This window comes from Crassostrea angulata, chromosome 3 (genome assembly GCF_025612915.1).
Source record: "Crassostrea angulata isolate pt1a10 chromosome 3, ASM2561291v2, whole genome shotgun sequence".
NCBI classification, from domain to species: Eukaryota; Metazoa; Mollusca; class Bivalvia; order Ostreida; family Ostreidae; genus Magallana; species Magallana angulata.
In genome coordinates, this window is record NC_069113.1 from 30,002,489 (window position 1) to 30,024,648 (window position 22,160).

The 22,160-nt window shown below is 34.4% G+C and overlaps 1 protein-coding gene across 1 annotated transcript in view; it reads right to left on the reverse strand.

Moving 5' to 3' along the window:
- The window catches only part of LOC128175626 (muscle-specific protein 300 kDa-like), a 173,893-nt gene that overhangs the window by 127,314 nt on the left and 24,419 nt on the right, over window positions 1-22,160 (reverse strand). The window contains exons 21-53 of the mRNA XM_052841400.1: window positions 21,298-21,474; window positions 20,744-20,884; window positions 20,063-20,383; window positions 19,601-19,927; window positions 19,194-19,505; window positions 18,640-18,960; window positions 17,768-18,409; window positions 17,154-17,474; window positions 16,812-16,973; window positions 16,304-16,477; window positions 15,785-16,102; window positions 14,955-15,275; window positions 14,206-14,375; window positions 13,846-14,002; window positions 13,587-13,739; window positions 12,736-12,900; window positions 11,615-11,941; window positions 10,027-10,332; window positions 9,204-9,527; window positions 8,882-9,028; window positions 8,631-8,795; window positions 7,922-8,248; window positions 7,183-7,500; window positions 6,750-7,073; window positions 6,393-6,545; window positions 5,952-6,116; window positions 5,363-5,689; window positions 4,529-4,681; window positions 4,189-4,353; window positions 2,571-2,894; window positions 2,063-2,125; window positions 701-853; window positions 192-356 (exon numbers count right to left, since the gene is read on the reverse strand). Of these exons, the coding sequence (XP_052697360.1) occupies window positions 192-356; window positions 701-853; window positions 2,063-2,125; window positions 2,571-2,894; window positions 4,189-4,353; window positions 4,529-4,681; window positions 5,363-5,689; window positions 5,952-6,116; window positions 6,393-6,545; window positions 6,750-7,073; window positions 7,183-7,500; window positions 7,922-8,248; window positions 8,631-8,795; window positions 8,882-9,028; window positions 9,204-9,527; window positions 10,027-10,332; window positions 11,615-11,941; window positions 12,736-12,900; window positions 13,587-13,739; window positions 13,846-14,002; window positions 14,206-14,375; window positions 14,955-15,275; window positions 15,785-16,102; window positions 16,304-16,477; window positions 16,812-16,973; window positions 17,154-17,474; window positions 17,768-18,409; window positions 18,640-18,960; window positions 19,194-19,505; window positions 19,601-19,927; window positions 20,063-20,383; window positions 20,744-20,884; window positions 21,298-21,474 (8,088 nt within the window). The remainder of the gene's footprint in view (window positions 1-191; window positions 357-700; window positions 854-2,062; window positions 2,126-2,570; window positions 2,895-4,188; window positions 4,354-4,528; window positions 4,682-5,362; window positions 5,690-5,951; window positions 6,117-6,392; window positions 6,546-6,749; window positions 7,074-7,182; window positions 7,501-7,921; window positions 8,249-8,630; window positions 8,796-8,881; window positions 9,029-9,203; window positions 9,528-10,026; window positions 10,333-11,614; window positions 11,942-12,735; window positions 12,901-13,586; window positions 13,740-13,845; window positions 14,003-14,205; window positions 14,376-14,954; window positions 15,276-15,784; window positions 16,103-16,303; window positions 16,478-16,811; window positions 16,974-17,153; window positions 17,475-17,767; window positions 18,410-18,639; window positions 18,961-19,193; window positions 19,506-19,600; window positions 19,928-20,062; window positions 20,384-20,743; window positions 20,885-21,297; window positions 21,475-22,160) is intronic.

Consider the following 22,160-nt stretch of genomic DNA (forward strand, 5'->3'; position numbering starts at 1 on the left):
ATATAAACACGAATATATTTAATCGTTTTTTGTTTTGATTGACGTATCATAAGAAAATTTGACAAAAAATCTTAATCTATTGCATCTAGTTTTCCAATCAATTTTTCATTTGATACATCAATCCAAACAAAGTTATTAAATTCACTTCTTAAATCTATAAAAATATTAACGAGGTGTCATGCCATGTTTACCTGAATTTGTTCCAACTTTTCCTCAAGTTCTGATCTGCTTCCAATGGTGTCTGCATTAGCATCAAACTTCTCCTTGGCTTTGATCAACCACTGAGCACAATCCGACTGCTTCTCTAAGTAGTTTCGATGGTCTGAAACATTTTGCTCACATTTTTTCAAGATGTCCTGCAATGAAACAAAATGCATAATTATAAACGAATACCTAGTACATGTAAGACTTTTTTGTTCCTATATTTATAGACACATTTGAGATACTCTTTAGGCACATAAAGGTATGTCTAAATGTACTTTTTTAATAGGAATCTTGCAAGCAAAAAGAATATGAAAATGGGAACATCTAGCAAAAAATCTCATGAAAGTGTTCTGCAATGATCCCCTGAAAGTTGAAAAAACGGTATATTTCGTATACCATCACTCCTTATCACATGAATGTGCATTGCTATATCAGTTGATGTGTATACTTTCAACCTTGATTAGTGATAAGCTTATAAAAATGCAGTTACTAATACCTTAACATTCTGCTGAATTGTCTGGTATCTGGAGGTCAGCTGTGAAACAGATGTAGCGACTCTAGATTCCCCTGTCATCTGCTGAAGTGTCTGAGCTTCATCACCAAATTTATCAAGGTCATGTTGATGACTTTTCATGTCAGTCATTATTTCCTAGAATCAAATTAATATTTAAATAGGCAGTCATGAACATATGAGCTAAAATGTTTATTACGCCTAATATAAACAGAAAGTCTGCCTCAATTAACCTGGTACACAACCAATTTTGTTTATGAGGCTAAAACTGCAAAAAAGAAAAGAATAACTCTCAAATACCTTACCTGCCAATAAATTTTAAGTACCGGGTATGTATTACATGTATTTTTCACCGAGCAGAAAGCCGGAGTTAAATATCTATAATAATTTTGCTCTGCAGTTGAAGGATAATCTGAACAACTTCTGTTAATTGATGTACTTGCCCATAAAGTGATTTAGATTTTATGTATTTCAATTTTTTTTAAAAAGAAGCAGTGACATGATACATAACAAGTGAAGAAGCATAAGATGACAATGGAACAAAAAAAAACTGCTTACTATGAAAATTAACTTAAAACAAGCACAGCTGTATGTGTGCATTAAACCAAATATACTTATTTCATGAAATTGAATGTACAAGCAGAGATTCCAAATTCAAAAGAAAGAAAATACAGGATATAAACATATTGTACATTTGCAACATGACACCTTACAAAATCTATGACAATATTTCTGCAAACAGAACGTTCCAGCAGACATAAAATGAAGTCCTGACCTATACATGCTATAGGCTGAGCTTAATGTAACACCTCAATAGGAAAATGAACCCAGATTTAAAAAAAAGAGCATAAATGACTTATCAGCAATACATTATATTGATGAATGATCCAAACATGTAGACGAGAAAGGTTTTTTTAATCATGAATTTGCAGTAAAGGAACCTTAAGCTTAGTTCAACATAACCTACACTTCCTTAGCTAGGTTCCAACAGGCAGAGAAAAAGATTAGAGTATAGCATCAAATATTTCTTACTTTGTACCAGTATTCATTTAAGTCCTAAACTTTGGGGTGTGAATCTTTCGATATTTATGTTCCTTATTCCAACCACTAGCATACTGAATGATTAAAGTGGCCTATCAGATGAATAAAGCCTTATGACTTAAAAGTAAACTTTTCTAACATTCACAACAAGAAAATGAAATCCAAGATTATGGAATAAAACTTATGTTACATGCAGTAGTATACAGTAGAAGCCAATCACATTCAAAGGCGGTGCATTTCATCAGAATCTACATGAAGTTATGTGACAAACCAAACCCCTCTAGAGAGATATCTAGATATTCTTACAGCTTTCATTTGTTCAAATGCATCCAAATTGTGATGAAATCCATGGATTTCGACTCCAATATCCTGTTTTATCAGATAAACCATAAGTCAAATTAATTAATTGGTAGTTCACATGAATTAGAGGCATATGTCACCTCATTCATATGGGATGCATTATGAAGATCGAGGGCTTTGATTTTGGATAATTTCTATAGTCATGTTTCAAGAAGTCTAATCTTATATTCATAGTACTTTCCAAATGGTAAAGAACTGCAAACGGTACTTAGCATTGCCTTGCAACGCCTAACTAAAGGTCATTTTTTGATAATTGTTTAATTAAATTAACTTTTTTTAAATAACGTAAACATTATTTTTATTTATATTTTCATTAAACAAAATGATTTGGTCAAACAAAGAGAGATAACTTTGTATTTTGGGTTAAAATAGCTAGATAACTCTGTCTTTAAATATCTATCACAACTTAAAATATAAATACAGGATAAAACATTTAGCATCATGAGCTATATACCTGATATCGGCCATACTGTTGCTGTTTTTCTTCGAGGGTAGATTTTAGTGGAAAATCTTTGACCCTTTTCTCCATATCTTTGATCCAAGCCAATATTTTGTGATGCTGATTATCATATCTACCCCACTGCTGAATGGCCCTCTCCAAGTTTTCTTTCAGAGAACGGACACTACTAGCATAGGTTTCCCAGTCTGATTTTAACATGTCCATTTCTTGCTGCATATTTTGACGTCCCTGAAGAGCAGTTGTGTCTTTGGACCTAGTTCCTGAATTCTCACACATTTTCATTTTAGACAAACCCTCTGGTAGCAAGACAAGAAGTTCCTTCAACGAAAATGAAAAAACTTGAAATTTAATCATGTTGATATTGAACTAGAACTATCCTAATAAGATTAATACCCCTGCAAGGCTATTTCAAATGGAACAAATATGAATTTAATCAAAGTAACTAAAACATATAATTGAATCATAAAGGTTTGTGACACGTACATATTAAATTTTAAAATATCCTAGAATTGTAAAAAAAAAAAAAAAAAAAATCAAGTTAACAAAGAAAAAAATCAAAACTGTTAGAACTTCATTGTAAATACATAATTTTATTATGTAATACATTTACAAAGAACTATATATGATAAGAGTTAAATTTGGCCCCCATAATTCGCCATTTTTTAAGTGTTTCGGGTACAATAAAATGTTAACTAATATTTTAGAAGAGTTGATATAAAATATATTTTTAATATATTTATTTGATTTATTTGCACTTACTGGCAGTATATGACGTCAGAAGTGACGCCATTTCTACAATTCAATGAAAATCAGCCAAAAATTGACATTTTTCTTATCTATTTACGAATGGGAAATATAGAGCGCAAGCTTGAACACGGAAAATATTTTTGTCACTTATTAGTCTTGGCTAGATACATCTCTGATTAAAATATTTTATTTGTTCAAGAATGCGCTCTATGTTTTCGGAAGGATAAACTGCTTAAAAAAAATTGTTTTACGCTAAAAATGCAAAAATGGCGGGAAAAGGTTGTCTTTACAATGTCATATTTCTAAATTGTGGGCACTTGAATCAAAATGAATATAATGTAAACACATCACATACATATCTGTTCTAAGAAAACAGAGAATGATAGTAAAATGATGATGTTCATTTTAGGGGGCCATTTTATGCCCTTATCATATATAGTCCTTTCTGTATCTAATGTTATTTTACAATTTGTTATACCCCCCCCCCCCCCCCCCCCTCTGCACTAACTGAAATGCAAAACTTTTCTGTGCAAAAAAAACTCTTGAATAAGTTCCTAATCTGAGTCTTTACAGATGCAATAAGATATTTCAAAATTTCCTTACTTTTTTCCTATGGTACAGAAAGGAAATGAGGTAAGGATAAGGAAAATGAAACTGTATTAAAATCATTAAATCTTGTCTGATCTTAAAAAAAAAATGCAGGTGCACAACATATGTACAATTTTTCAGACTATTTCCATGCAGTAGTTAAATATTCTAAAGGGGAAGGGGGCAAATTTGCATCTACAGACAGACAGATGGGCGGACAGGATGATTCAAATACATCCCCCATAACTTCGTTTATGGTGGTATAAAAAGCTGTTACCTGGACACGGTCTAACTTGCTTTGTAGTGTGTGACTGTCTCCTGATGTATCAGAGCACAGACTAAATCTGTCCTTCATCAGGGTCAGCCAGTCCACCAGAGCCTGGGAGGCGTCATGGTACTGCTGGTGGTCCTGTACGTTCTGCTCGTACTGTCTGATGTGCTCCTGTTCAACAGTAAACAAAAATCTCCAAAACTTCTTATAATATCATACATATCATTACATGTAGAATACATATTTGACATAATCTCTCTCTTGTGATATCAAATATGGTAAACATTTGCAAATGCTAAATTTATGACGTAAGGGTAATAAAGACCTTTTTTTTCGTTTTGGTTACCTTTGCAGTTCTAGCTATATGTTCATATCTGGAACTGATTTCTGTGATGAAAGCAGCAACCTCTGGATTGTTTGTTGCCTGCAATACACCTTGTGCCTTTTCAACGACAGAATCCACCATTCTTTGATGAGAAGATATATCTTGTAACAGCGACTGTAAAGCATGAAAGTCAATTAATGCATGCATGTACTTAATTTCTAAGGCTGCTTAAAATTACTGTGGAATCATTAAATTTCATGGGGGCCAATTTTCGTGGTTTGCTTAAATTTTACAGGTTCGTGGGGACGTAATTTCGTGTATTCTCTAAAACTTACAAAGAAAATATGCCTTTATTACCTTAATTTATTAATTCTTGGAGGATGTTAATTCGTGGATGAGAGGTACCCACGAATTCCACGAAAATTGAGCCACCACGAAATCTAATGATTCCACAGTATCATATAACTGATTGAAAACTTGATTGCTTGCCCCATTCATACTCATTGATTTATTATGGTTGGTAGATAAGAATATAAATCTTTGCTGCAATAATTAAATGGTAAAAAGCTTCTGAACAAGAAAGTAATTGATTTGTACAGTCAAACTTCCTTATCTCGAACTAGATTGGACGGTTCAAAATTTTGAGATATCCAAGTATTCGAGATATCAAGGGTAGAATACTAAAAAATCATCAACCAAGCAAAAAGATGACGTCACAATAATGCAAATGAAACACTAAGCGAAAGCATACTTATTCAACTTGTACTAAGCCTCCTTAATTCAGACAGTATTTTTAATCCTGCAAACAGCAGGAATTCAAATCCTACAGCAAAGTTAACAAGGATTTGCACTCACTCTAACATTCTGTAACTGCATGCGTTTCTCCTGAAGTGTGTTTTTTAGGTCAACATCAGATTGAAGTTGGTTTTCAGTATCAGCCATCCACTTCATCAGTTGATCCTGACCATCTGAATATGATGACCACTGCATTAAGAAAGAGTCCACTCTGCGCTGAGCGTCGTGAAGGTTGCTGTTCAATCGGTCCCAGTCTTCCTTGGCCTGCCTGAGGTTTTGTCTAACCTTCTCTCGACCACTTGCAGCAGTATCTGTATACAACTTTTCCCCAGCTTCAATTGCTGTGTTCAGTCTCTGTAGACCATGTTCTTTGTCGGACATCATTAACTGAAAGTCATTCAGAATAGTATTTGACCTTGAAGCCTACGCATTCATACTACAGTAAAACAAGGTTAAAGCAAACACGCTAATAATGAACTGACGCTTACAGCGAAGTGATTTTCATTCCCCATGACTTTATTTCATGTTGTAAACTTGATGGATATAACGAATTATGTTTATAACGAACCAAAATCGCTACTCCCTGGCACTTCGTTATAAGTGTGTTTTACTGTACATTCATTTAGAGAACAAGCCTGTTTATCACTACCTGTATCACGGTTCGCTGTTCCTCCATTGTTTCTTGGTCGGTGGCTGGTATCTGACAGGAGTCTAACTTGACCTCTGCATTGGAGAGCCAGCTGTTGAACTCTTCCAATCGTTTGTCAAATGTGTAGTGATCCTGTGTGTACTTCTCCCATTTTCCAATAAGATCCTGTTGTGAAGAATTAATTGAAACAAAAGACCACAGATTTACTGTAAAATTCAACAATTTTTTTTTTTTTTTAAATTTAGTTGAGTTACAATTCCGGAATTTAATATTTAATAAACCTTTTTCCAAATAAAATTTTAGCTAGCCTTTTAACTTATATTAGCTCTCAGGCCTTTGACACTAAATAAGACACACATACATACACTATATATGGTAGTGTGACAATATAGAGCTTGTGATAGTGCTGTCCTGTTTTCTAGCTCTTGTTACTATACATACCTTTATCAGAGACAGTAATCCTCTGTAGCGGTTTGTCAGATTAGAGACTTGGGTGCTGAGGCGAGCATCTGAGCTGGTATGCATCAAGTTCTGGGCATCGTCAGTAAATCTGTCAATTTCTGGCTGATGCGATAAAACTTCTTCTCTTTGTTTCTACAATTCACAATGTTTCAGATACATGTACTTTAATTTTTAATTACCAGATCTATGCAAATATGCAAGCATAGGTGCACTTAAAAGAGGTCTCAGGCCTATGAAATATACAAACATGAGAATGTTTACAAACAGGATGAATGCATGGGAGACCAACATGTAACAGCATACATTTTACAAAGTAAAAAAATTATCGAGGTGTACCTTGAACTTTTCGATTTGGTTTTGCTTTTCCTGTAGTGTGTTTTTGAGTTCATAGTTTTTAACTTGCTCTTCCATCTGTTTAAGCCAGGCTGAACATGAGGTAAACTTTGTCTCAAAATCTCCCCATGTTACAAGAGCTGTTTTAATATCTTCTTCAGCCTGAGATATTCGAGCTAAGTAGTCCTGCCAGTCACTCTCCAGGTGATCACATTCTCGTTTCAACGCTTCCTGTCCATTCTGAGAGGAGTTAGAGGCTGTTTTGCTCGCCAATTCTTTGGTTTTCTTTAGCTTTTTCTCTCCATCTGGTATTTTCTCTTGACATTCCTTCAATCAAAAACAAATAATTCTGTTCACTCTGGCTCTGAATTCTTATACAATATCCTATTTTCTATACTGCTATTGAGCTGTACATGAAACAGCTTTTGCCACCTACCTTGAGTCTTTCTAGCTTATTCTGAAGAGAGAGCTTGTCTCCGGAGGTATCGGAGCAGGTGTCCACTTTCTCCCTGGCTGAGTTCAGCCAATCCTGGCAATCCTGGTACACATCTTGGTATTGTTGGTGGTCCTTCACGGATTCCTCAAACTTCCCTAGCATCTGCTGTGACATACTGCACAGCTTGCTATACTTACTTTGAAGCTCATCTACAAATCTGTTGACCTTGGCACTTGGAGTGGAGCGAGTCAGATTCACAGCCTTGTCTGCTAAGTTATCCATGACATGTTTCCTGGACATAATGTCTTGATGCAGAATCTGATAGGAAAAATATTCAAATATTCTACATCACTTTGACACATTGGACAAAATGATCCTCACTTTTACCCTCAAAACATCTTTATGATTTGTTTAGTATGCTTCTCAACATCACTTAATCAGAAAATATAAATTTTGTTGAATTGAATCATATAAATGGACAAAAAAATGGAGGAACCCCTTGCAATTTTTTATGAATTAAAACACAAGAACATGGAAAGTTAAAAGGGCTTTTTCTTTACTTAATAATAGTTTATGGCTAAACAAATCATATCTTTAAAGTTTTAGATCAATGTTGACCATCTCGCCTCCTAAAAACATTGTTTGCAAGCCCTTATACTTATTCCTATAATAAGTGACAAGATGATTGATAAATACTGCAGGATTTTGCTGAAAACCACAAGTTTTAATGTTATATTACCCTATGGTTTTGGAGTTGAGCCTTTTTATCGGGAAGAGTAGATTTTAAGTCTGTGTCCTCCTTGAGTTGTATCTCAGTATCCAGTAACCATTTCTGGAACTGTTCAAAGTTTTCGTCGTAGGATGACCACTGCAGCAGACAGGAGTCCAGCTTGTGTTGGGTGTCAGACAGCAGGTCACACACTTGTTCCCATTGGTCTCTGAGAGTCCTCAGTTCCTGTCTAATGATGTCCCGACCTTCAGAAGCTGTGTTAGGATACAACTTTTCACCACTATCCACTGTGTAGTGTATTTTTGAGGAGCCTTGTTCTTTTTCTGCCAGAAGTTCCTACAAAGTAATAATTATCATATTACTGTATCATCCATTGTAAATCATTTTTGTCTCATATTCCCTCTATACATATACAAAATACGACGAGGTTGCTGACTTTGTTTGCCAGCCGAGAGGTACTGTAATTGTGAGGTGATAACAACTTTACACACTGTTGTACAATATAAACATACAGGGCAAACAAATAAATGATTGAGTATTTTAAATATATTTAAATGTTTTAATATTAAAGCATGGAAAGGTAAACATTCACAATTTTTTTTTCATTTGCAGATTTGATAAACTATCGTCAGACTGGTGTGTTATTTGAATCAAAAGTAATGTGATTTTGGTATAATAAACAATTGCACAGATGTGTGGTGTTTTGCTGTTGCAATACCTGTAGTTTGGCTAGTCTATCTTCCACATCATGTTTATCACCCGCCATATCTGCACACACTTGCAGACGCCTTGCCAATGTGTTCACCCACTCTGCGCACTCAGAGAAGTTTTCGTTGTAAGCTTCATGCTCATGAACATTGTCCTGCAGCTTGTGGATCAAATCCTACAAATTCATAGTCAGAATGTAACAAAGGATTTGCATTACTATTGGTTCCATTTTCAATAAAGCCGACTTTAAAAAGTACTCACTCTTAGAGAGGTTTTAGCTGTCTGGTACCGGGTGTTTAGTTGAGTACATAAACTGACCAATCGGCTATCAGCTCCTTGTACTTGTGCTGCCATTTTCTGAAGTTCCTCAAATGCAACCTGCTGGTTATGGACTTCTTCTTGCAAATGCTGTAAAACATGATTATAAACATTTATTGTATAAATACTCATAACTTTATCAAATGTTGCTTCTTGAAACATACAGAAAAAATGAACAACCATAAAACTGCAAAATTTATTTGAAGGATTTAAGCTTACTGACCAATATTTATAAGTACCTCCATAAAAAAATTATAATACGTACCTTAAATTTGTTCACTTGAGACTGCTTTTCTTGGCAGGTAGACTTTAAATCCTGATCCTTGATCTGAAGCTCCACATTTCTTAGCCATTTGCTGAGAGCGTCACAAGATTTATCATAAGCCTGTAATCCTTGCAAAGCATGTGTCAGAGAAGTCTCCGCATCTCCCAACTTTGTAACAAGACTCTCAAAGTCAAGAGTTAAGCTTTCTAGCTCTGATTTGATTTGCTCTTGACCAAATGAAGCTGTTTCTTGTAGAGTTTTTTCTGCCTGACTAATAGCTGCTTGAATTTTCTTTTCACCATTTCTCAAAGACGAAGTTAAATCCTACAATCAAAATGGAATAATAATTTTTTTGTTCAGTAATTTATAAACTTAACAAGAGAAAAGCTGTCAATGTGACAGCAAATTAGGTTTTCTTTTGTTTGAACATCAGTATCCATAATCAATTTGTCAACCCTGAATTAATAAACACTACCTATCCAGAGAAATGGATTACCCTATATGCAATATTTTGTCAAAAAGTAAATAAGTTCAACAGGTGGTATTTTTTTTTCATAATCAATAAAAAAATCAAAATCCATGTAATATGCATGTTTCTGATAAATGTACAAATGATCTGCAAAACAACCTCTTATCTTGAAAAGTATGGGTGGAGTAATCCTTAACAAAATGGCCGCCGGGCACATTACAATAGGAGTACCCTTTTGGCACCGCCAGCCCCCCCATTTTCACCACTTTGAAAACGAAAATTTCCCTTTGGAAAACCAGGTTAAAAAGATTTCAAACTTTGTTAAAGAGCAAAGAGATGGTGGAAGGTTGTCACCTTGACTCTGTCCAATCGATTTTGCAAGGTCTGCTTATCCCCGCTGACTTCATTACAAACAGCTAACTTGTCTTTGGTCATGGTTATCCAGTCCTTACACTGCTGGTAGCTGTCTGCAAAGGTCTGGTGTTGATCGACTTGCTGTTCCGCAGTCTTTACTTGAGCTTGGGCGGTGTGACACAGCGCCTTGTAGCTGTTAGCCAGCTCTTTCAGTTTGCCCTTCACTTGAGCTGACGATAGGGCCGTTCCCTTGTCAGTGACACTGTCTATCATAGTTTGGTGAGACATAATATCTTGACACCTCGTCTGTTGAAAACACAAATTCGGCATTACATTTTTTTGTAAAGTAAAACCCCTAAAATTGCAACATATATAGATATACTGTAGAAGCAGAAATATCTATTGAGGATTTAATTTCGTTATTTTCGTTGGCAGTAAAAATCAACCAAATTAAATCCATGACCAATTTTTAAGAGAAAATTAAATGCCAACAAAATTTTATTTGGTTTAAAAATAACGAAATTTTGACCCAACAAAAATGTGTGCTTCTAGAGTATATTTTTTAATGAAAACAAAAGAAAAGAGTCATCACATAACTAAACTGAAAATTGAAATTCCATGTTAGCATGCATGGCAGTTTATTTCTATGATGACTCTCCATCTTAAGCCATCTAAGCATTACATGGTACAGTAATACTTATTTCCTTTCCACATGATACATATTGTGTTTGAATCGACCCAGAAATAAACTTTTTTAACAAGTGTGGAAAAGTCAGGAATATTATTGGTAGCTTAAATCTGCACGATAATCAGGGGAATATGAAAGCTGGGTATTTTTTCATTGACTGACAAAAACCAGTTCAAAATCTAAATGCATGTGTAAAACAGAGATATGTAAAACATGAAGTCAAATTTCAGACTCTACATTAGTACATCTAGCGACCTCTGGGCTTCGGGAGCATTGTGAAGATATTAGGAAATATCACTTTGAAACAAAAAGGTTTTTTTTCCCCTAATCTGTCTAAAAAAAAAAAAGCTTAATTAAACTTTATATTCTATTTGTGAGTACTTTTTATATTTATTTGCAAGTTTTAAACAATAAAGAAATTCAAAAGTTTATCCTGTTTGTTACTTGTTATTTTTCAATTGTTAGATTATGGTTATTTTTGTTATAGAAAAAAAGTCACAAACTTTGTTGAAACATATAGTAAACTCTTTTTCTTGTTTACGACTTCACATGAAGCATTTAATTTGGGTTAAGCATTAAAAAATACCTATGCTATGTTAAGCGGCTCAAACACAGCAACTTATGCTAAAATCATGGCCTTTTTATTTGACCATTTGGCATTTTTATTTTATCATTGCATAGCTTTTATGTGAGCAGATGTCTTTAAGTATTATGAATATTGGTTATGTTAGTTATCAAATAAAATGTTTCATGAATCTAAATATATCCATTGCCACTGTATCCTGAGTAACATTATAACATTAGATTTAAAAACAAAGTTATTTTTGTTATGAAAAACGTCAAATCCAAACACAATACCACCACATGAGTCAGAAAACTTTAAGTATCACTTCAAAATACCCGGTAATGCTGCAGCATGGCTTTCTTCTCCTGAAGTGTATTGCGTAGCTCATTGTCATGCTCAATCTGACATCCCATATCTGTAACCCATTTTAGTAGCTGATCATAATTCTCATCAAATGTTGACCACTGCATGCGGCTGCTCTCAAGGCTTCTCTGTGTGTCATTAAGGCTGTCATTGAACAGTTCCCAATTCTCTCTGAGGGATCGGAGCTCATGTCGTATTGTTTCTCTGCCATCATTTGAGGTGTTAGGAAAGAGTTTTTCTCCAGACTCAAGAGCTGCATTAAATAATCCAAGTCCTTCCTCTTTAGCCTCCATAAGATCCTTTAGAATATATGTAAAAAAAAAATTCAATTTTGTAAAGCAAGATTTTTAGTAATTTTAAGGTTTAATTGTAATATATACAGTAAAACTTGTTTAGTATGAACACAATTATAGCAAATTCTCAGATATAGCAAAGTACTGTGGAGTCACCTTGCAAAATTTTTAATCCTTGCTAACTTTTGCAATATTAACAAATTTGGTTATAGCAAATATACAAATACAGGGAATTGATTTTGATTCCTGTAGAGGTGTCCCTAGGACATTGCTATAACAAAGTTTTACTGTATATCAAACAGTTATAATATTAATCTGCTTGATCACACATTTAAATTAATCAAAAATTTGATTATTATTCAAAATGTCTTATTTTCTGAACATGGTAGAAAAAATTTAAATTACAGGAAATAAGTTCAATTTTTACCCATATCATACTTGTATAACACAACCTGGGACAGATTACAAATTAATTCATTCCTTATAAATTACAGTGTATATAAGTTTCAAGCCTAAGCAGAATGAAAAGTGCTTTGCTATAATAGAAATTCATTTTCAGTGTGTCAGTGTGCGAAATTAACCCCTGTCTGATAGTCCAAGTCTATCTCATTTCGCCATGTGGAAATATATTTAACCACAGAAAGCATTGTTGATACTTGTGGACAATCTCATTTTTCCCAGGTCTATCTCAAATCTAGTTGGGATAGTCCTGTGGGCTATTTCATGCATTTTGTTAATTTTGCACTCTGGTGTTTTACTCCATTTGTTACTGAACAACAAAAAAGATGAGATTGTCTGACCTCTACAGCCTGAAGCTTGGCCTGAAGAGTCTCCTGATCGGCCGGCTTATCCTTCATCTCATTCAGCTGGAGGTGAGCATTTTTAAGCCAATCGTCACACGCCCTCATCCTGTGTTGATAGTCCTCATGTTCGTCCACATTCTGATCACAGCGATCTACTTGTTCCTGTAACAGCAATACAGTGCCAACAATAACTTTGATAGACCCAGGTGCAACGTCGCTCACCTGAGCAACAAAAGCCAACAATTGCTTTATACCATTTTTAGAGTATGAGATACAAAATACATGATCTTGACAACATAGAAGAGTTGATTTTGATTTTCAAAGATTTTCAAATTTATCTCCAAACACATTCTTTATTAAACATTGAGCTCCTTTTCGTTGTTTCAGTTTTTAAAAATAAGAGTTTTCTTTATTTATTCCAATTTGAATGTACAAATTTATCCCTTCATCTTAGCAAAATCTTCCATTGCCAAACATATTGGTCTCCATCTCAAAAATTGGTTTTATTACTTTTTAGATATTCATTCGATATTTTTAATTATCTTTTAAGTTACTGACAATGTCTCTTCAGCTCAATTTTACAATACAGCGCTCTAAGGCTTAATATTTTGCCCTCCTATGATAAACATCTTCATAACATTCATATTGTGGGCATACAATGTACACATGAAGAAAACTAAAGTACATGTAGGTCTATTCTAGTTTTATGTGTAAAATGAAAATCTGAACCAACAAAAGGTTTTTCAGAATCAATGCAAATCAAATGCTAAAAACTGTGATGCAGGGGAATCTTTCCTTCTGAAATGATATAAATTCTGAGGTGACAGATAACATGGAAAAGGTCTTACCTTCACTGTAGCTGCAAGATTTTGATAGCGATTGCAAAGCTGGGTAGCGTATGTGGCAGCTCTACCATCACCACTGGATTTGGATATGTTCTGGGAGTCATTTTGTAATTCATGGAATTCTGGTTTGTGGTTTTCTATATCCATGTGAATTTCCTATCAAAAGAAAAAACATTAATCAGCAAGTTACATGAGCAAACTTAACTGTCAATTTTCTTATTTGAGTCGACAAATCCATTCTTTTAATTTAAGTATGACTTACTGTGAACAACTCAGATTGGTCCACTTTACTTGTGAGGTCCGCCTTCAGTGTAGACTCATTTCTAACTTTTGCCTCCGTGTCCTTTAACCATTTAGCTAGTTTTTCATATTTACTATCATAGGCTGAAAGCTGGTCGACAGATCCCTCCAATTTCACTCTGTGCAAAAAAATGAACGTTTTAATAACCAATCTAAATATTTTGGGGGATTGACTTTATACACCTGAGCAGAACTCAAAGTACACTTTTTGACAAGGTGGTCAAATGGTGACCTTTTTTAAATTTAGTTGGCCTTTTTCAAATTCAGGTCACCAGCTAATACTTAATAAGACTTAATACTACATGTATATATAAAAACTTACTGAGTCTTTTCAATCAAGTCAATTAATTCATTCCAGTCTTTTTCTGCTTTCTTTTTCTGCTTCTCGAGTTCTGCTTGCTTGTCATGAGGAAGAACTGATTTTGCCATATTTACTCTAGCTGCTGCCAAGTCTTTCTTCTTTTCCCCTTCATTCACACTTTGAAGTAAATCCTTAAACAAGCAAAGAATTGTCTTTAAAAAATCTTTCCATGAACATTTATAAAGTCATCCATACATGTTGACTGCAATTTAGCACATGCATCTACTCATTGCTATTTCAACAGCCAGTGCCATGAAGTCCAACATGTTCTAATTTGGTTAAAACTCAACACGCTCAAGAGACAGTAATTTTCATGATATCAAATATTTGCTTTATTGCTCCAAACTATCACGCACCATTTTCTAAGTCAATTTTAGTTAGATATTAGAAAAACATAATTGTCTATGAATTCATTTATATCCCAAAATTAAACTATGAAATTATTTTAAAAAGACGCAAAATTACAACTGTGAAACTTGATGCATCATCTGTTACTGACACATCAAAACTAAATATCAAGTTATCAGAAAGGTACTGATGAAGGCTTTGAAATAATCATGTCCATTTTTGAAATTGTCTCTATTGACCAATTTCAGTTAATATCAAATGCAATTCATAGCAAAGACAATAACTCATGTATATAGTTTTTTTGCTGTAAACTTCAATTCCTGTAGAATAAACTCCGTTTTCCGTTTATGATTATAACTCACTTTAACTGTGGCTAGTTTGGCCTCCATGCTGTACCTATCCCCAGCGATATCACCACACCAAGCCACTTTCTCTTTGGTTGCATTGATCCAGCGCTGCTCTTGGACTTGAGCATCTTGGCAATGTTGCTCTAAGGAAGCTGCCAACAGATCTGCAATCTTATCACCTCGGTTCTTCACAGCTTCATATTTCTTCATCAAAACTACAGCATCTTTGGCCAGATTTTGAGTTTCAGCAGACTGGTACTTGTCTTGTAACATTGTGGTTTTCTCTATGAGTGCATCAAAGTTTCTCTCTCTGACGGCCAATTCTTTCTGAAGTTCCTGTTTCAACCCAATACAATATTTACATGTAATTTTGTGAACATTCAACAGAGATATTACAGCTAGTTTTCCTCATCCGTGTTCTTTCCTTTTTTTTAACAAAGTTCAATAAAAGAATATAAGTTATAACATGTGTTGAAGGTTTGAGTCCTTTTACAGCAATAATAAGCTTTAGTTTTTTCAGGAATTCAAAATTTATATCATACCAACTAAACATCATGTGATTTTGAATGATATTGTTTACAAGAGCAATGCAATGTAGATATTCAAAAAAACCTGATATCTAAAACGTTATGTACAAATTAGGTAAACTAACATTGTTGTAAACTCCAGATTGTGCTATAGTGCAATACTCAGACTACTTTAAGTTATGGAAAAATTGTCATTTCATGGTTTTTGTGCAAAATTGGCATTAGTGTCTTTAAACATGTATTTTAATTGCTAACCAAATTATTATCCCAAATCACATAAGGCATACATTGTTATTTAAAACAGAATGTCCTACATACTTTACAGTGGGCTAGTCTTTTGACAATGTCGGCATCTGATCCAGAAACATCATCACAATGTCCGAGCTTGTCTTTCATCTGGTTAAGCCATTCAGTCTCCTGTTCTATTGCTTTCTGTAGACCCTCTCTCTCATCAGAAAAGTTAGCAATGACATTTTCTAGTTGGTCAGCCATGGCTGTAGCATTATCAAACTGGTCTTGCAGAGTTTTGCTCGCTTCAGTCAGAGAAGGTATGGCTTTGCTGTTATTAAGCTCCTGCAAATCTTGCATTTTCTGCTGAACTTCATGCAAAACATCAGTGTAGTATGGAGATTCATCCTTTAAAGAGAACAAATTCATTGCATTATCAATGGAATTATGACGTTTACAATTATGCATTTTATTTCTGCTGGAAATAATTAATATATTTCCATGGGAGATAAAATTAATACAGTATCTATTTTTTTTCTTCAACTTTAATTTGCAAGAATTAAGAATTTGAAATGATTTTAAATGATTGAATTTTTTTCCTGTTCGAACCTTGAATTTCATTAGACAAGACTCCACAGTAATTGCATCATCAAAGTTTTGGAGACTATCCTCCAGCCTGGTTGACATGGTGTTGAGCCAGGATTCCACCTCCTCCTTCCCAGACATGATCTGATCCCAGCAGATTAACTGGGCCTCCAGATTCTCCTTGTGTTGCTCAATTACCTTTTTTTAAAGTTACAATCCATTAGTAATTGATCATTTCACAATGAATCAATGATATAACAGAACTATAAAAATAGTTTAGGACCTGCTATAGCACTTCCAAATATATGTACTTTCAATCTTAAATTTATAGTTACAGAAATGAAGGGTTTATCTGTCCTCTAATCTCAACAAGGATTCAACAAAATAAATGTTATGAATTCCCAAAATTGGATTAAGAAAAAACAATCAAGTTAATTTTATTAAGATAATTATATATGACAAAATTGGTTTGATAAACAGGGATTTTGGCAAAAAAAATCAATCAACATTTTAAGTGCATGTGGAGGTTTACCTCACTAGAAGACTCCCATTTGTGATTGACAGAATCAAGATCCTGTTCTAAAACAGTCACATCAAAGTTCGGCACATTCTTCAGATCCTCCAACAGCTGCAGACCTCGATTGTTCATCTGATCAAGCTGTGTCTGGTTAGCATGTAACTCAAACTCTGCATTCTGTTACAACACATGAAAAGAATGATAATACTTTCATTATTTTCAACTGATTTTTATTGTTGTCATATTTCTTCAATAACATGAAAACTGGATTTTTATTCTACAACTTATACACTTCAAATTCTTTATAGTTATTCCTTTCTAATTAGACTAATATGATTGTAAATAGTAACAACTTGCCTTGTGTTGATCGAGAGCCTTTTTAACCTCTGGTTGAGATTTACAGGTGATGTCTTGCTTGACTAGAGGTGTCACACTTTCCATGACTCGACCAACGTTCTGTTTAGCATCCACATACTGTTGCCAAAGGTTGGCAGTGCCACTGTACTGCTGGTGTTTTTGTCCAAGTAAGTTTGTGAGATGCTCCCATGCCTTGCTTATCTCTGACAAATGGCCTTGTACAGAGGATCCCCGTTGATGATCAGAATTCATGATCTGGCGACCAAGTTCTCGAAGCTGTTCATATTCTTGACTGTGACTATACAGATCATCTCTGGCATCCTGAAAATAACGTATGAAAATCACACATCTAAACTTGTATGCTTTCAAAGTTTCATTGAAATAATTAGCATGTTTTATCCATATGTCAGTGATGTATATTTGATCTGGAGTTAAACTTAAGATTGTTGTAAAGCAACAACCTTATGTCATCAATCATAGCTGCGTTTTAAACATGACATAACAAAAGATTGCCTATCTGGGTATGATAAAATATAGCATGTAGGGTTCTTAATTGTGTAATGACATGTATTAAGCAGTTAATGTACAAAGCATGAATAAAAATCTTCACTGACCTCAGTCTCTCTGACTAACTCCTTCAAACCGGACAGGCTGGAGGCATTGACGGCTGCTCCACCCACCCTCTCGGCCAGTTCCTGTAACTCTGCCCGCAGACTATCCTTTCTATTGCCAAACTCCTCCCACAGCTGAGACAACTCTGATAAGTGTCCCTGCTTGGTCTGAACATTGGCACAAACGTTGTCACACATGGCCTCCAGATTATGTAACTCCGAGTTGAAGTGCAGTGTTCTCTGTGTAGCTCTGTCTTTTAAGACTAAGTGGGCTGATCCCATCTGATCGTCCAGTTTGTTGGCCTGCTTGTTCCAGGGTGACATGGATTTTCGAATGGCTGCAACTTCTTTGTTTATCTTGTCTACTTCATCCTGCTGAATTTCAGGAGAAGCCAATTTGGCTTGCAGCATTTTAAGTTTGGCCTGAGTGTCTTTGTGATCTGCTGCATATTTTGACCAATTTTCACATATCTCTTCTCTGTTTTTGATTAAGTCATCTAATTTGGCGTAGTTTTCCATCATGTGATCATAGCGTTCACGTAAAATAGCAGCTTCATCTTCTGGACAATTTTGAATCAGATCTTTAAATTCTTGTGTCAACTGACTAAACTTTGGTTCCTGTGCCTCACAGTCCTCTTTTAAAGCCTGTATGTCATTCAAGAACAAAATAATGAAGTAATATTATGAGACAATCAATTTAGCATTTACTAAAGATGTTTCAATAAGGTTGCTGTTTTTTATATATAGCCATCCATATACTGCAACTCGTTATATCTATATCATATAATTATTATAATTACTGAATTTTGAAAAATTCCAGTGAATTTTATAAAAAAAAAAATATAAAAAGAGACAAATTTTCTTCTCCTTCTTGCCTTCAATTTTAACTGCATTTCCGGAACTTCGTCTGCATATATTTCATTGCCACTGTCTAGCTTACGTTGAGATTTCTTCAACCATTTTTCAAAGTCCTGAATTTGCCCATAAAACTGTTGCCTGTGTTTAACAGCATTAAGAAGAACTGCTTGTCTCTCTGCTGCACTCTCTGCTACATCAGCATATGCTGTTTTGACAGCATCCAGCTTTGACATCAAAGCTTGAGTTCCTTCAGGTGATGCATGCTGTTTGACCTGTTCAAATTGTCTCTGAAGTGCATTCAGATGAGGCTGCTGACTTTTGATTTCCTCTTGCAAATTCTGAAATTAAAAGGAAGTCCAATTATTAAAAAGAATGAGTGGGGATAAGAATGATGTTATTTGCAAAAATACCCCATATCACAATATATTCTGTACATATAATCATGTCAACTTATAGATTCCTCAACTTCCAACCCTCGGCTATAAGAATGCTTTTACATGATCTGGGGTAATAAAGACATTTAAGGTAGACAAATCAGGAAACATGAATTTCAAATCTTTAATGATTATACCTTGGAAAGTGCTAACTCATGTTCTAAAACTTGAACATCAGTTGATGAAACATTTGGCTCCTCAGAGAGCTTGTTCTGAAATTTTTTGAGAATTTCATCAAAATTGCTGATTTCTTGATCAAAAGCTGACCATGCACCATACATTTTGTCTGCCTTGTGACTTCTGTCTTCTGAACTACTTATGATATTATTCCAGCGTTTCTGTAGAGCTTCGATATCTTGTTGCATGTTTGGTTGTTCCATCAAGTAACCAGCCTCTGTGTTTAACTTTTCAAATACTGGAAATTGTTCTTCACACTCATGAACAAAAGCCTGAAACAGAAGACAGTAGATTATATATAAATTAAGATATGGATGTTTTTGATACAGGCATCTAATATTAAATCATGTCATAGTCGATTACTTGCCTGATGCAACTCATGTATGTCTTGTGCCTCTTCAACAGAGGAACATTTTGGGAGTTCAGTTGCACAGTATTTTTCGGCCTTTTCTATCCAAGGCATCAGCTGCTGGTTAAGGTTCTGGTACATCTGCCAGTGAGCTACACTCCCCGTTAAAGCAGAGCTGCGATCCTTGGCCCGGGAGCACAAACTCTCCCACTGTCTTCTGACACTTGATAACTTAGTTTTAAGGGCAGAAGTTTCACGAGACCTGAAGTTTTGAGACATTCCCCTGGCATCTTTTTCCAAATTCTCCAGGGTTATATGGTTTTCTGCTACTTCACCAGCAATTGCCTGTAATTGTAGCAATAAAAACAAATGTGAAGAAATGTGTTGAAAAATTGCTATAAAAAGAAAGCTGGAGTATTTAAAAATGATTTCAGAACAATAAAAAGTTGTAGTGTGAATAATGCATTATCAAAACAATACCTTTGCTTTTTGTAGTTGCTGTTCTGGAGAATCAGATTTGTTTTCATAAACCTCATTCAGTTTTGCTTCTTTTTCATTTAACCAATCACAGAAATGATTTAGACGCTTGTAGTATTCTGTCCACTTGGCAATGGTAGATTCTAAATCGCCAAGTTTTGCACTGAGTCTGGCAGAAACACTATCAAGTCTTTTGTCAATATCTGTCATCTCGCCTTTTAGCGGTCCTCTCCTCTCACGGCTAGCACCACTGCAGAGAGCTTCATTTAGCTTTTGCATATCTGATAAGCTGCTTTTCAACTTTGTTAATGTCTTCTGCATTTCCTATTTGAGAATATTGAATTGAGAGTTAAACATGTATACATCTATCTAAATACCTACCGGTATATGAATTCTTAAAATATTTAAGGCTACATGTATAGATAATTAATGAATGAAATATTAATTGTTACATTAAAGTTTAAAATCATAGAATTCTAAATGTAATTAAAAAAAGAACAACCAAAGGCATGTTCAATAAACCATTATTTCATTACATCATATACACAACTGCTATACCCTTAAAAACATTCTTCTTCATAGTTCTTAACAACAACAATTCAACTGGTCTAACCAATTCAATGAATTGTACCAGCTAATGAACTGTCATTTGATGTGTTTTCTAGCACATTATCTTGCACTAACCTTTTTGGAATTTAAGTCTTTTTCAGCCAGGTCCTGTCCTGTGGTAGCAGTTGGTTTCTCTAACTCTTTCTCTGCCTCTTTTAAATACTGTAGCAATTTCTGCTTTTCAGTTTCATATTGCTCCCATTCTTGGACTTTTTGCTGCAATAAAATAGCGTATTTTCTATATAATCAAGGCCTTCCATTCCAAAGAAAAACCTTATTGTTTCCATGCTGTATCTTATTATTAGGGTCTTCCGTTTGCAACAGGATGGTAGACAAAATATTGTAAATTTGCTCAAAGCCATTTATATTTGTCTAGCACAAAAACCGCCAAAGCTCAGTGGGGCTTAAAAATTATTATAATATTAAAAATTGGACAGAAGATTTGCTCGTAGTGCAATGAGATTGCATCTACTTTAACATTATTATCATTAAGATTAAGAGATATAAAAATAATTGCTTATTTTGATATTATACCTGATAAATGTGCAGAAAAATAAATATCAAAACTATTGACCACAATTACAGTTACCAAACAAAAGGATCTCTGAATCTAGGATGTTTCGCTCTACCTTTAGTGCTTGGTGCTTAGCCTTGGCTTTTTCATTGGTCTCTTTCCATTTTTTATCTAGCTCAGAGACTTGCTGGGCAACAAAAGTTGGTGCATTCTTTTCACGCTGCAGCTGTTTGCCCGCTTCTAAATCTGCTTGGACATTGTGTTTCTCGGACTCTAGCTTCATCATGATATTCTGCAATTATAGAAACAAGCAAGGTTTTTTAAAACCTATAAAAACTTGCAAATCCTGTTCTTATCAATACAAGGTGACAATACAAAATCAAAAATATGAAACTTGTCTTTATCAACAGCATGATTTAGGAAAAAATATAATGCATTTGAAAAGCAGAATTTAAAAATGTTTGTTTGTCCTGATCATTTATCAATCAAAATATGAAAAGTTTGAAATTAAACTTAAAACTTCTTTTAAGGTGGTATATGGGACACCTCCATGTTTTATCAAAATAAACAAAAAAACTAAGTGTGATTTTATAAATAGTTTCTTTTCCAAAATTTGCATCTAAAAGCATGGCGCAGTGGGTTAGAGGGATCACTACGAATCTGTTAGTCATGTGTTTGAATCCCGCTGGGGATTTAAAAGAAAAAAAAATTCAAAAAATTTCAAAACATATTTTTTAGCTCAATATTGTAAAATTTGGAAATACTAAACCTGTGAAAGTATTTTATTTACATTAATATTGATAGATGTCCCATACTACCTTAAGGATGTGGAAAGATAAAAAAAGCTCAAGACATTTTATAATTTTGATTTACACACTTTCATACAAGTCTACAAGGATAACAGAAACACCACTCTCAATTGTAATAATATCATTATCATATAGCCCAATTTCCATATATATTCTACAGGAAGAGGAA